We start from the raw sequence: 13,110 nt of genomic DNA on the forward strand, positions 1-13,110 counted from the left end.
GCAATACATGCATGGAACATTAAGTATAGATAAAAAATAACTAATTACACAGTTTGTCTGTAATTTACAAGACGATTTTTTTAAACCTAGTTAGTCCATGGTTAGACAATAATTGCTAAATAAAAACGAAAGTGCTACAGGATCCAAAAACTTTTTACCTCCTCAAGTAAACAGGCCTAGTCACGGATGTAAACAAATGCAAACACATGACACATCGGTACTGTATATAATTGTCCTATTGTGGCCCGTTAGACTTCATCATGGATGTAAACAAATGTAAGGACTGTTCCACCAACTGGTCGACAGGAAAAAGTGGCCAACACTGACACATCGTGCTACTCCTATAAGAGAAGAAGGAAGCTTTGCTGGCCTTTCGATTCTCTCCCAGTTGCGCCTGTGAACGCGCGATCAGTTTGGCCACCCCGGCCGGCGATCATGTGGAGGCTCAAGGTCGCCGAGGGGGCTGGGCCATGGCTAAAGTCGTCCAACAACTTTCGTGGGCGGGCGGTTTGGGAGTTCGATCCCGAGCTTGGCACCCCGGAGGAGCGTGCCGAGGTGGAGAGGGCGCGCCGTGAGTTCACCGAGCGCCGGTTCCAGAAAAGGGAGTCCTCTGACCTCCTCCTACGGTTGCAGGTACGTAAGTAGTACTTCCTCTTGGAGAGTTAAAGCGTTTTTAAGTTTGACAAAAAATATTTAGAAAAATATAAAGATTTGTGTCATAAAATAGGTACACTATGAAAATATAACTAACAAATAATATAATGATACTTAGTTGGTACCAAAAATGTCCTTAATTTGCTATATAAATTTGATCAAACTTGAAAAACTTTGAATCTCCAAAATTCTTTGAATGACTTATAATTTGGGACAGAGAGAGTAGCAGCTTATTGTAGGCCTTAATAGGCTCTTAGGTCGTGTTTGGTTGCACACCACGCGCTTGGCTCTGCCTGAATACGGCGATGAGTTACTTCGCTTGACTTTGGGTGGTTTGTGGCGTGAAAATACACAGGAATGTGGCGTGCCGCAACTGCCACAAGCAATCAAACAAATGCAAAAATTTGTGGCACATACGGTGCAGCAAGGCAGGGCCACGAACCAAATGCGTCCTTACGTGGAATATATATAGTTCATGACTATATTAGGATTTCGAAAAAAATACTATCCTATCCCATCCCATGCAACATGTATATATATGTACATAGATGGTCAGGCGGCCCAGGGCCGGCACGAGCACACGCCCAGGCATGACATGATTATGGCGGCGAACGCACTGGGCCGAGGCGTGCGCCCAAGCACGGCACGATTAATCGTGCCATGCCGATTTGACCAAAGCACTATTTTGATGGGTGGCAGTCTATCCTGACAGTCATATATGAACATCAAGGATGAACGACCAAGCCAACATCTATGCATAATGATAAACAGATCTCATTTATGCGTCAACAGAATTGGCCAAAATCTAATACAAAGTAGAGAGTAACACATGCTGACATGCACCAAAAAAAAACAGATATGAGATAGGCATTCGGTAGACTGAAAACAACTAATGAACTTCAACCTCGCATCTAGCTCACACGGCCAAGCATAGTCGCGGTCACAGCGTCGCTAGTGCAGGCGGCGACAAGCATGCATCTAGCCAGGTATTTTTGGGCGGCATAGTATATTTCTCTGTTCTCCAAAGGCTTTGGCAAATTGACTTGGCATTTGTTGCTATTTGCAAACTCCCATAACAAAATGCAAAGGATAAAAATAGGTCATCTCCAAGGGAATTGACATATGGACTTGGCAAAGCATAAAAATAGAAGGTCTCCAGGTGCGCGCGCTTTCCTCGCGCGTGACTTTGCTCGCGCGATCGGGTTTGCAAAGTCGTCCACAGCTTGACATTTTTGCCAAGTTTGCTCCCTCATTTGCCAAGTTGCCCAAATTGCAAACTTCAAATGCAAAACCGTTGGATACCTCTTTTGAACCTTTTTGGCAAATTACTCAAATGCAAACCTCAAATGCAAAACCCTTGGAGATGCTCCAAAAGCAATTTTTGGATTGCTAGATGTGGCTTTTTTCAAAGGTGGCATTTTTATCGGGCCGCCTCTGTCAATAATATTAGGAGACAAAAGTTTACAAAAGACGATAAAATGATATATCTAATTCTTAAAAATATATATTTAGAGACAAGCTTATTAAAATATCTGTCGATATAAACCAAATAAGTTTATTTTAAGAGTCGGGTGTCCTAAAGCCCGCCTCAAGAAATATGTGTCTAATGACATCCCACTAAGCCACTAAATCCATCAACAGGCGCCATACATCTCTCTCTCATAGCCGCTGCAAGATCTTAACCGTTTGGTATCTCAACCCTCATATATTTCTTTATCTATTACAACTCTTCATGTCTTGGTTCTGATATGTACATAATTTCTTATCAAAAAAGTTATCTCCCCATCTCTCTTCTTTAATTTAATTGTAGTGCCACATCTCTTTAGTTTTTACTTAGTTGACACTCTAATTAACCTGAATAGCAACCTTTTAGTTTCATAATAAATTGGAATGCACTAACATGCTTCATCGATTAGTATAGGTGGTTAGTTGTACTAGCATGGAACATGTGGTCAGTTGTGCAATATAATTTTTACATGTGGTTTCAATTAAAAAAGCCTATGAAAAGAAATCGGTAGGCCCGACTCAAAATACACGAGTGGAAACACATTTTCACTGGCAGTTTGCACATGTGGTTTTCCAAACAAAACCACCACTAAAAAATCAGATTTCTAGTGGCGGTTTCTTAAAAAAACATATGTAGAAATAATTTGAATTTTTTTTTGAGCTTTTCAATTGATCTCGTATAAAAAACTGCCAAAATAAAAGTTGTACATCTCAAAAAGTTATGAAACTTTGAGTTTATAATTTTTTTCATTTGAAATCATGTTGTCATCAAAAACTACGTTCGAATTTATCAAATTTAAAATTCAATTTTTTTAAAATTACCTCAGATAGAGAAAGTATCAATATAAGAGTTGTAGATCTTGAAAAGTTATGCAACTTTGTAGTTGACAAAAATTTTCAATTGAATCCATTTATGGCCTCAAACAATCAATGTTTGCTCGGTTTAGGATAATATGTGAGGAACAAAACTCTAAATAGACATAAGTGAGTAATGAGTGGAGTGGTAGATAAAACAATGTTCAAGGGGAAGTCATGGGTTCGAATACCTAACGAGACGTACAGGAGGCTGGCTTCCGCAAAATCGTTTAAATCTTTTTCCTATTTTTAAAACCTAATATTTATTTTGTAGACAAGCATTTTGACAGGCAGTTGGCATAACACAACCGTATGTGGAAATCGATTTTCAAAGGCGATTGTCTTAACTGAACTGTCTGTGAAAATCATTTTTCATAGGCGGTTCTCGGTTAATTGCCAGTGCAAAGATTCATTTCCACTGGCCCCTAGCACTCTCGGTTCTAGAAACGACTGTGCAAATAGATTAGGAACCGCATGTATAGAGCTTCTGTGTACTACTGTGTTCTTCATGAAAAATAAAAGAGAAATTAAGTAAATAGTTCATATAGTAGAGTAACCAGTGGTAAAACAATGTTTGCTACAGTGCAGAGGCAGCAGAAGACTTCAATTTATTCTTACATGAGGGAGTAATATAATACATGCCCACCTAATCATTTTGTAGGCACTACTACAAAAATATTTTACAAAACGTTTTGAATTGGGCCTTCTCTGGATGTCGTCACTCCCCTCCTCTAGACGCGCTAAGTCATGACCCTCTCCAACCACTCTCTTCCCCATGCGCCCCTTCTCCCACAATGCTCTCCCCCCATTGCTCCCCTCCCCCCCATGATGCCCCTCTCCCTAAGCGTGAGCGGTAGCGGGGCCCGACTGCGGCTACCACAGGGACCTTCTTCTCCCTCTGGCGGCGTGATGTGGGCCAGATCCGGTGGTAATAGCACGTAGGAGACAGGCAGTGGTGGCACACGGGTAGCCGGATCCGGCTACGGCGGCGCTCTGGGAGGCCTCTCTTGACGGTGACAACGCTTGGAGGGGGCAGATCCAATTGCGGGGGCGCTCAGGGAGGCCACGACAAGTGGATCCAGTGGAGCGTGGTCTGACAAGCGGATCTGGTGGAGGGTCACCCCAATGAGCGACGGAGTGCATGTGCCGATCTGCCCGAGCGAAGACTTGCGGTTTTAACAAGATGGACGGGAGGCAGGCTTGCAAAGGCGGTTGTCTTAACTGAACCGTCTATGAAAATCATTTAAATCTTTTTTTCCTATTTTTAAAACCCAATTTTTATTTTGTGGACAAGCATTTTCACAGGCGGTTGGCATAACACAACCGTCTGTGGAAATCGATTTCCAAAGGCGGTTGTCTTAACTGAACCGTCTATGAAAATCATTTTCCATAGGCGGTTCTCAGTTAATTGCCAGTGCAACGATTCATTTCCACTGGCCCCTATCACTTACGGTTCTGAAAAACGACTATGCAAATAGATTAGGAACTGCCTATATAGAGCTTCTGTGTACTAGTGTGTTCTTCATGAACAGTACAAGAGGAAGTAAATAGTTCATATAGTAGAGTAACCAGTGGTAAAACAATGTTTGCTACAGTGCAGAGGCAACAGAGGACTTCAATTTATTCTTACATGAGGGACTAAAATAATACATGCCCACCTAATCATTTTGTAGGCACTACTACAAAAATATTTTACATGACGTTTTGAAATGGGCCTTCTCTGGATGCCATCACTCCCCTCCTCTAGATGCGCTAAGTCATGACCCTCTCCCACCACTCTCTTCCCCATGCGCCCGTTCTCCCACAACGCTCTCCCCCATTGCTCCCCTCTCCCCCATGATGCCCCTCTCCCTAAAGCGTGAGCGGTAGCAGCGCCCGGCTGCGGCTACCTCAGGGACTCTCTTCTCTCTCTGGCGGCGCAACGTGGGCCAGATCCGGTGGCAATAGCGCGTAGGAGACAGATCCTGGCAGTGGTGGCACACGAGTAGTTGGATCCGGCTACGGCGGCGTTCGGGGAGGCCTCTCTTGATTGTGACGGTGCTTGGAGGGGGCAGATCTGATTGGGGGGGCGCTCGGGGAGGCCATGACAAGTAGATCTAGTGGAGCGTGGCCTGACAAGCGGATTTAGTGGAGGGTCACCCCAATGAGCGATGGCGTGCATGTGCAGATCTGGCGGCGCTGATGTGGCAGATCTGGTGGAGGGCGGCCCTGACGAGCTGCGGCGTGCACGTGCCGATCCGAAGGCCGTGGACAGGCTCGGCAGGCTTATCTAGGTTTTTCTTTTTTTTTGTTTTTCCATTTACCGAAGCAGGCGTTAGGACCACCTCAGTGATCTTTGATTAGAGGTGGTCCGCCTCGATTAAGCGTTGTTGGCTGCCTCCATTAAAATTGTTGTAATATAGTGAGAAGGAATGCATGGCTCTTGAATTCAGTGGCCTCCCTAAGGACGGAGAGATAGTTCAAGTCACCTCGCTACTACTCTAGTCAATAATTTCTTTGATTCAATTTAGTGTCCATCGGAAGACACCATCTATTAGGTTCATGACATTTTGAATCCTATTAACAAAATTTAGTCAATGCTGTAAAAATTTAAGGTGCGAACACAAGTTTCTATTCCTAAGGTTTGGCTTCTAAGATGGGGCCCACATGCACGGCATATATTAGGTCCATCAGAAGACACCATCTATATTTAATGCTTTATGCATATACCGTAAGGTTCAATGTGACTGAAAATCTGAAAAATTTTGCAAAATGTCTAAGAAAATAAACCAGGCCTTAATTGGTGTGAAGTAGCTGCTTGTTACATTAAATCATCTGCAACAAATTCTAGTCCGTTTGGATAAAATTTTATATTGTTAATCCGATATTTTGAATCTAGGGGTCCGACTTTTAATCTGAACCCTTATGTTATATACAAACTTATATATACAGTTTATGCAAACCTGTGAGATTTTATAACAAACAGGTTCAATTCGTTTGTAGGTTGGAATAGGTTGGGTTGAAACATAAAAATATAGGGTGGAGTGGGTTGAAGAAGAGAGTTAATTTATTATGGGTTTGATTCGGTTGGGTGGGCTTTAGACGTTTTCTTTTGACAAGAGCGTACAGATGATGTTGTTTATCGTTGCAGAATAACTAATTGAATTGATCCTGCCAATACTCCAATTGCTACTCTGAATATATACCTTCCTATATATACTGAATAAATATAACCACAAGTATGTACTCCCTTCATATAAAATTTAGATCTCGTTTAGGACCGCGACACGGTCTCCAAAATATAACATTAATCTCTTATTTCTATAAAAATATTTAGGAAAAAATGATATATATATACTTTTATAAAAGTATTTTTCAAGACAGATATATCTATATAATTTTCACATTTGCAAACTCAAATATTTAAAAGTTATTGATGATTTATATTCTTAATATTTAATCCAAACCTTGTCAAAAACGATATCTAAATCCTATATAGAGGGAGTATATGCATTAGCATATCCTAAAATTTCATGGTTGGGACTATCCTTACTCCGACCTTGGAATCTATTTAAGAATGTAGTCACTACATTAATTTGAGGTGGGTCCACATGTAACATGTTCGCTTTTTTGAAAAGTCATAGCTGAAAATATTGTTCACTTATTTATTGTAACAGAAAAATACTGTTGACTGACAGAAAAATAACTTATAAGACAAGCGACATTTTCAATCTTTTCCAATAATTTTCTATCAGTTTTATTTAGATTTGGAATTCTGATATTGCCATGCTAACCGGCACATATTAGGTTCATGACATTTTGAGTACTATTTAATAAATTTTAGTCAAAGTTGTTAATATTTTAAAGTTTGAACATGAGCTTTTACTTAGGTCTGACTTCTGATGTGGGGCTCTAACTAGGGCATAAATTTGCTTCTTGATATTTTGAATCCTATTATATAACTTGGACCATGCCCGTGCGTTGCTATGGGTGTTAAAATCCAAATCATTCTTCGTACTCTCTTCATCCAAAATTATAGGATGTTTCACTTTTTTTTATCTTTGACCACTCCTCTTATTCAAAAAATTTATGTAAACGTAGTCAAATTTTAAAGCATTAGGGTGGTCGAGTTCGTTGCGGCTTCCATCTCCGATCAGCACTTACAAATGATTGCTGAGAAGGTATACAAATGATTGCTGAGAAGGTAGTCTGCTTGGAGACAACCCGTGTGGCAGGGGCTGTCATCAACATTAAGTGCATCAGCAGCTGTCTCCTAATCACATCCAAGACTTTCGAGGATGGGAGATCAAGCATTTGAACCTGCTCCTTTTCATGAAGCTGCAACTGAAATTGGCATCCTCACCTAGACCAATCCAGGGTAATATTTTATATCAACCAGTCCACAACAAAACACATTTTTTTTAGCTAGATCACCCCAATAAACCAATAGACACAATAAAAATAATTATGCATCCATTCCTTCTCACAGAGATATATGATATTGGTATATAAAAACTTGATCCGGAGCATGGATATCTCAACTCCCACATGCATAGCACTACCAAATCCGCAAACGAAATCCTAATTATTTTTCTTAGGTGACAAGTGCACTAATTTACTCAAAGTCTCAAACATACAAAAAGGAATTGGCTAATGACATAGCAAATTACATCTATAGCAAGATTTTTTTTAGAAGTTAATAATCTACAAAGAAACAATGAGACTTAATGCAAGTGTATTTGGCTACCAACCAGTTAACTCAAAAACTTCGTAAAAACACTATACTTTCCTAACTCAAGTGGCCTAAGCTCAGGTTTGATCAAAGCCTGGCTATGGAGCATTGTGTCTGAAAATAGTCTGGAAGTAAAAGTACGGCCATACAAAGGAATTTACATGTTTAGTCTCAAACCCACGCTGCCACTTTCTAGAATCCCAGAAATCCTGTCTCATCTTCCTGCAGTAGTGCAAGTGCCCAACTCACATCACACTTCAGCTTGCTGCAATTCCTCGAAGTAAATATAATTGTATCAACAACATTTGTGAACAAAATGTCTGAAGGCATGCTCTTGTGTCTGTACCTGATACACAAGGGGCACCTTAGGCACCAAGAAAACAGCGAACATCTTCTTGTTCTCCTTGATCATTTTGTCATAGATGCTTTTGATCAGCGACACAGCTATCAGAATCTTTCCCACACCAGTTTCAACAAAAGCAATTTGTGTTTCTGCTGTTTGCTTGCTCAAGCACCTCAAGTTGGTATTGCCTCACCCTATCTTTCAACATCAGTAATAGCCGTCACTCTTTTCCTTGCCTGCCTGCATAGATTGTTCAAAAAATAAACAAAGATCTATCTCCCAGACATGTTGCAATGCAGAGATAACCTTGTGATCAATATAAATTATCTTATTTTTGCAGCACTATTACATCACAAACACATACACCTCAAATGCAAACGTGCAGAGACGGATAATAGGGACATGTGCAGAATCAATAGTCTCTGGCACCAGTCATACCTTCTCTTTACTTTATTTTTGATTCAACTGATATGCCTTGCTCACACATAAACTCCAATATGATGAATGTCAGTAAAGAAAATCAAACAAATTACCGAACACATCATGTATGCAATACTGGATCTTGCTACAGCCATTCTAATTAAAGCTTGCCATGACTTTTTTGATCCTGCCCATGTTTAACCAGACAAGCATCCAATTGGGACCAAATACACATGGAATCAACATAGATTGAAGTCGAAATTCGTTTGCAAAGACATTTGAACAATAGTCCAGGCGCTAATATCCCAAATCTCAACCCATAAGCATCGATGGTTTGGGGAATCCCTGAGTTTCAATAGTAGTCCAGACACATAATATCTCAAATCCCAACCCGTAAGCATTGATGGTTTGGGGACTGCAACGACAAAAACAACACGACACTCTTGCGAGCTGCTGCACAGGGAGTAGGCTACAGCTGCAACACGACACTCTTGCGAGCTGCTGCAGAGGGAGTATTGATAATTCTGCAAAAACAACTCCAAGGTCGCGGGGAAGCCAAACCAGCCACGGATTTGACACTGGGAAGTGAAGCCGAGGCCCCTCGTCGGCGAGGCGGATGGCAGCTCCGGCGAGGTCGCGGGGAAGCCAAACCAGCCATGGATCGACACCAAGAAATGAAGCTGAGGCTGCATCGTGCCGCTGCGAACCCAACGGAGTGGAAAGCGAGGCGGAAGAGGGACGGAGTGGGGAGATCGGTAGCTCAATGCCTCGACCTTGGATCCGTAATGGCGGCGGGCAGTGCTTGGTGGAGGCATTAGGGTGGCAGAAGGAGCACGGGGAGGGGAGAGGCGGCAAGGCGAGGGCTCGGCGGTTCTGTGCTGAACTGGTCGTGGCTGCTTGTTGGTGTTGGGGTCCGCGTGGCGAAGGGCTGCGGCGGCGGCCTTCATGTCGGCGAGTCGAGGGCTCGACAGCGCGATATAAGACAACGATGAAGGCGTGGATTCCAGCGCACGCGAGGAGGGTGGCAGGCGAAGGCGAGGATGGGTCCCTCTCCCTCGGAGCGCCCTTGTGGGACACGGGAATCTCCGGGTGGTCCCGATGTCGAGGGAAGCCTTGGACTCTGCGAGTGCCCGACGCTAATTTGTCGCAAGGGTGTTTCGTTCTGCCGTAGAGATTGACGAGCGAGGAGGTGCGTGCAGGGAGCGGGTGCCCACATGTCAGCGCCAAAAATTTACAGGAAGGCATGAGTGGTCGGCTTCACTATGCTGTGGTAGACAAGTCCTAATCGGTCTGCCTAAAAGATTGGTATGCAAATGAACTGGTAATAAACTGTTGAACTGTCAGTTTTTCTGAAAAACCGGTGAAAACCAGGAGATCAGGCCGCCGGAGCCGGTGACATCACGTGCACAGAGCCTGGGGGTGGAGAAAATAGTGGAAAAAGAGAGCTAAAGTGGCTGCGAAGGGAATCAAACCTGCAACATCAGCTTTTGAGAGCAGCAACACCACCGCTCTGATATGCTGGTGTTTGTCTTTAGGCAGATCGCACCTATTTGAACCGTATTGAACCCATGGTCTAAACAGTTGAACCAATCAAACCGTGAACCAAGAGGTTTATGGGTTTGATCTCCGTTCCGGTTATGCTAGTGATTCTTTTTAGGAGTAGAAAATTGCAGTCAATTTCTTTAAAATTTTAAGTTGGTGAGCTTTTATTTTTAGGATCCGGCTTTAACATGGGGCCCACAATTTATACGGCATTGTTTTTTTTAATAAAGGATAGAAACTATCCGGCTTCATCTACCTATAGGTAGAATCAGGTCAAATTAATACAACGGGAGAAAAAAAGAAGATAAATAACGGAAAAATTACATCCCCAACAAGGGCTCAAGTATTCCTATGCAACAAACCTCCTCGATCCAAGATGTCAACTACACCAGCGTCAAGACAAAGTCACCGAAACACGTTTGTCACACCTTAAAAAAAGATAGTGAAAACGTTGGACACCGACCACCATTGAAGATTGGATGCTTCTTCCAAGGCAACAGCACAAAGAACTTGGAACAGACATAGGACTCTGAAAAGATTTATACGGCATTGTTAATTGGCGAGAAAGCTCCTTGTTGCATTAAATCAGCTGCATCAAATTCTAGTCAATTTGGACAAAATTTTATAACGTGAACCCGAGGGACTGAGCTGCCGGCGGCCACGTTGATAGGCTTGTAGGGTTTAGGAGTAAGGATTTAAGGTTTATGGTTTTGGGTTAAGAGACTCACAATGTGTACTAAAATGAACCACCAATTGGGCAGCATAGTGGTCAATCTCCAGATCTAAAATGTGTCATTCTAGTTATATTAATTATATACCATTATAATCTTCGTATAGTAAAATGTGTACTCTACTGCAGTATGCAAAACATAAACATCTTCAGGTGGATCCTCCACCCGCCAAGCTCGCAGAAAATGAAGAAGTCACAGAGGACATCATATTAGCGGCATTGAGGCGAGCACTCGCTCAACATTCAAGTCTGCAAGCGGATGATGGGTGCTGGCCAGCAGACTATAGTGGTCTTTTGTTCATTATGCCTCTCCTGGTACAAATTATAATTTGAAAATGACACTGTAATTTGACTTGAATCAGATAGTTTATGTTCGATGCTAGGACTGCAAGTTCATTATTGATTGGCATATGCCATACAGAACTACCATAAACATGCAGTGGAAAAAAGATTATTTGTTTTTCTATTTGGTAGAATAAGTAACTGTAGGTATTCAGCTTAATCCTTTCTTCAAAGTCATCCTTAATACAATGATACAAACTGTCAGCTACGAAGGAACTGTATACCTTATTACTTGACCTGCATGCAAATATTTGAGAATTCTAAACTATTTCAGGTATTCGCTTTATATACCACTGGATCACTCAATACTGTCCTATCTAAAGAACACCAACGCGAGATACGTCGCTATATTTACAATCATCAGGCATGTTTATTATGACAGCCTATTTACTTTCTTATTAATGTCATTTCGTCTATTTCTAAGGGAAATTAGAATTCTTTTATGTAACATGATCCTTGTAGAATGAAGATGGTGGTTGGGGTAAACAAGTGTTGGGGCCGAGCACCATGTTTGGCTCATGCTTGAACTATGTTGCATTAAGACTTATTGGTGAAGATTGCACGAATGTTGCATTGACCAATGGACGTGAGTGGATTTTGTCTCATGGAAGTGCAACTGCAATTCCACAATGGGGAAAGATATGGTTCTCGGTATGTCATTTAATAAAATATTTTTCATGTAATAAAATATTTTTTCATGTAAATACATGATTATGTAAAGGCAACTGGGCTCCATATCTATAGTATTTTGCCATAAACCTAGGCAAAAATGAAAAGCCCTTTCACAAACTTTAAACTATATGTATATTCTTGATTTTGAGTGTTAAACAATCCATTTTCTAAAATCATTTTATACTTGTATTAATTTTCAAAACTTTATTTTCCATTTAAATTATAATGCTAAAGTACCTTCCTTTTTTTTGCAAAAGAAAAGTCTTATACTTGAATTTGAGATGAACATGGTCATTGGACAGGTTTGGCCGTGTGCCAAGTGTCCAAATCTGGGCTTATGTACAATATAAATATGCTCAGTGTCATGTAATATAGTGTATTCTAGACATTATAAGATAAAATAAGAGAGAACATAAGAGACGCTTGTACTCTCGCTTTATTTCCTAACGAGACACTATCATCAACTTGATTAATGATGATTGGTTGATAAATGGAAAGTATTTAATACAAAATTGGGTTTTGTCATCTAGAATGTATTATATTGGAGGACAAATTTTGAATGCTAGAGTGAATTATATTACAGGGCGGAGGGCGTAGTTTCCTATAAGTCTATCAATATTTTTTATCTATACTACTATTACATGTTCTTAGGATACTTTTTGAAAAAAGATCTTACCAGAAATGGGATGATGAAACTTGCAATTGTAGCTACTCTTTATGTAAACTATAATTTTTCAGTTCTATTTGAGTACTTCAAAAGTTCTTATCTTCTTAAATGAAGGTGATGGGTTTGTATGATTGGTCTGGAAACAATCCAGTAATTCCCGAGTTATGGCTTCTCCCATACTTTCTGCCAATTCATCCAGGTACTTGTTTCTTAGTACCTCAATACAATTACCTTTGAACCTTTGTTTTTGGCAATGTTCCTCATAATGAAGGTTTGAGGATAAACTGGAAAAACAGAAGAGATGGCGGCCTAGGAGGCCAGCATCTAGGAATATCTATTTTAAAATACTTAATAAGGATCCTATGGAAAAATCATATATTTTTAAAACTTGATCAAACATTTACAAAAGTTATTCTGGAGGTGCATTAGAGTTGTAGTCAAGGGAACCAGACATGCATAAATGTTTATATGAATATGTTGTTGGTGTACTTTTGCAAAGCTCAAAGTACCCATGTATCTTGTTTTTTTTGTTTTACTCTTACTAGCAAAACATACCCGTGCGTTGCAACGGGATATGTAGTTTGCCACACAGTCACATAAACAACTTCGGGCCCAAAGATTTATTTTAAGTTTGCATCATTAGTTCTAATTTAGTTTAGAATCGCTCT

General features: G+C 40.9%; 1 protein-coding gene across 10 annotated transcripts in view; it reads left to right on the forward strand.

Annotated features, from left to right (window-relative positions):
- Positions 292-13,110, forward strand: part of LOC110436943 (achilleol B synthase-like) — a 37,938-nt gene continuing 25,119 nt past the window's right edge. For 2 of the 10 annotated variants that reach the window (XM_021464727.1, XM_021464732.1), the window contains exons 1-5: positions 296-633; positions 10,891-11,076; positions 11,378-11,467; positions 11,566-11,754; positions 12,557-12,641. In XM_021464727.1, coding sequence (XP_021320402.1) covers positions 436-633; positions 10,891-11,076; positions 11,378-11,467; positions 11,566-11,754; positions 12,557-12,641 — 748 coding nt within the window. In that variant the 5' untranslated portion in view covers positions 296-435. Of the gene's footprint in view, positions 634-10,890; positions 11,077-11,377; positions 11,468-11,565; positions 11,755-12,556; positions 12,642-13,110 lie in introns of all 10 variants that reach the window. The other 8 variants (XR_002454921.1, XM_021464728.1, XM_021464729.1 and 5 more) reach the window with 6 other exon arrangements.

Source organism: Sorghum bicolor, chromosome 7 (assembly GCF_000003195.3).
Source record: "Sorghum bicolor cultivar BTx623 chromosome 7, Sorghum_bicolor_NCBIv3, whole genome shotgun sequence".
NCBI lineage: Eukaryota > Viridiplantae > Streptophyta > Magnoliopsida > Poales > Poaceae > Sorghum > Sorghum bicolor.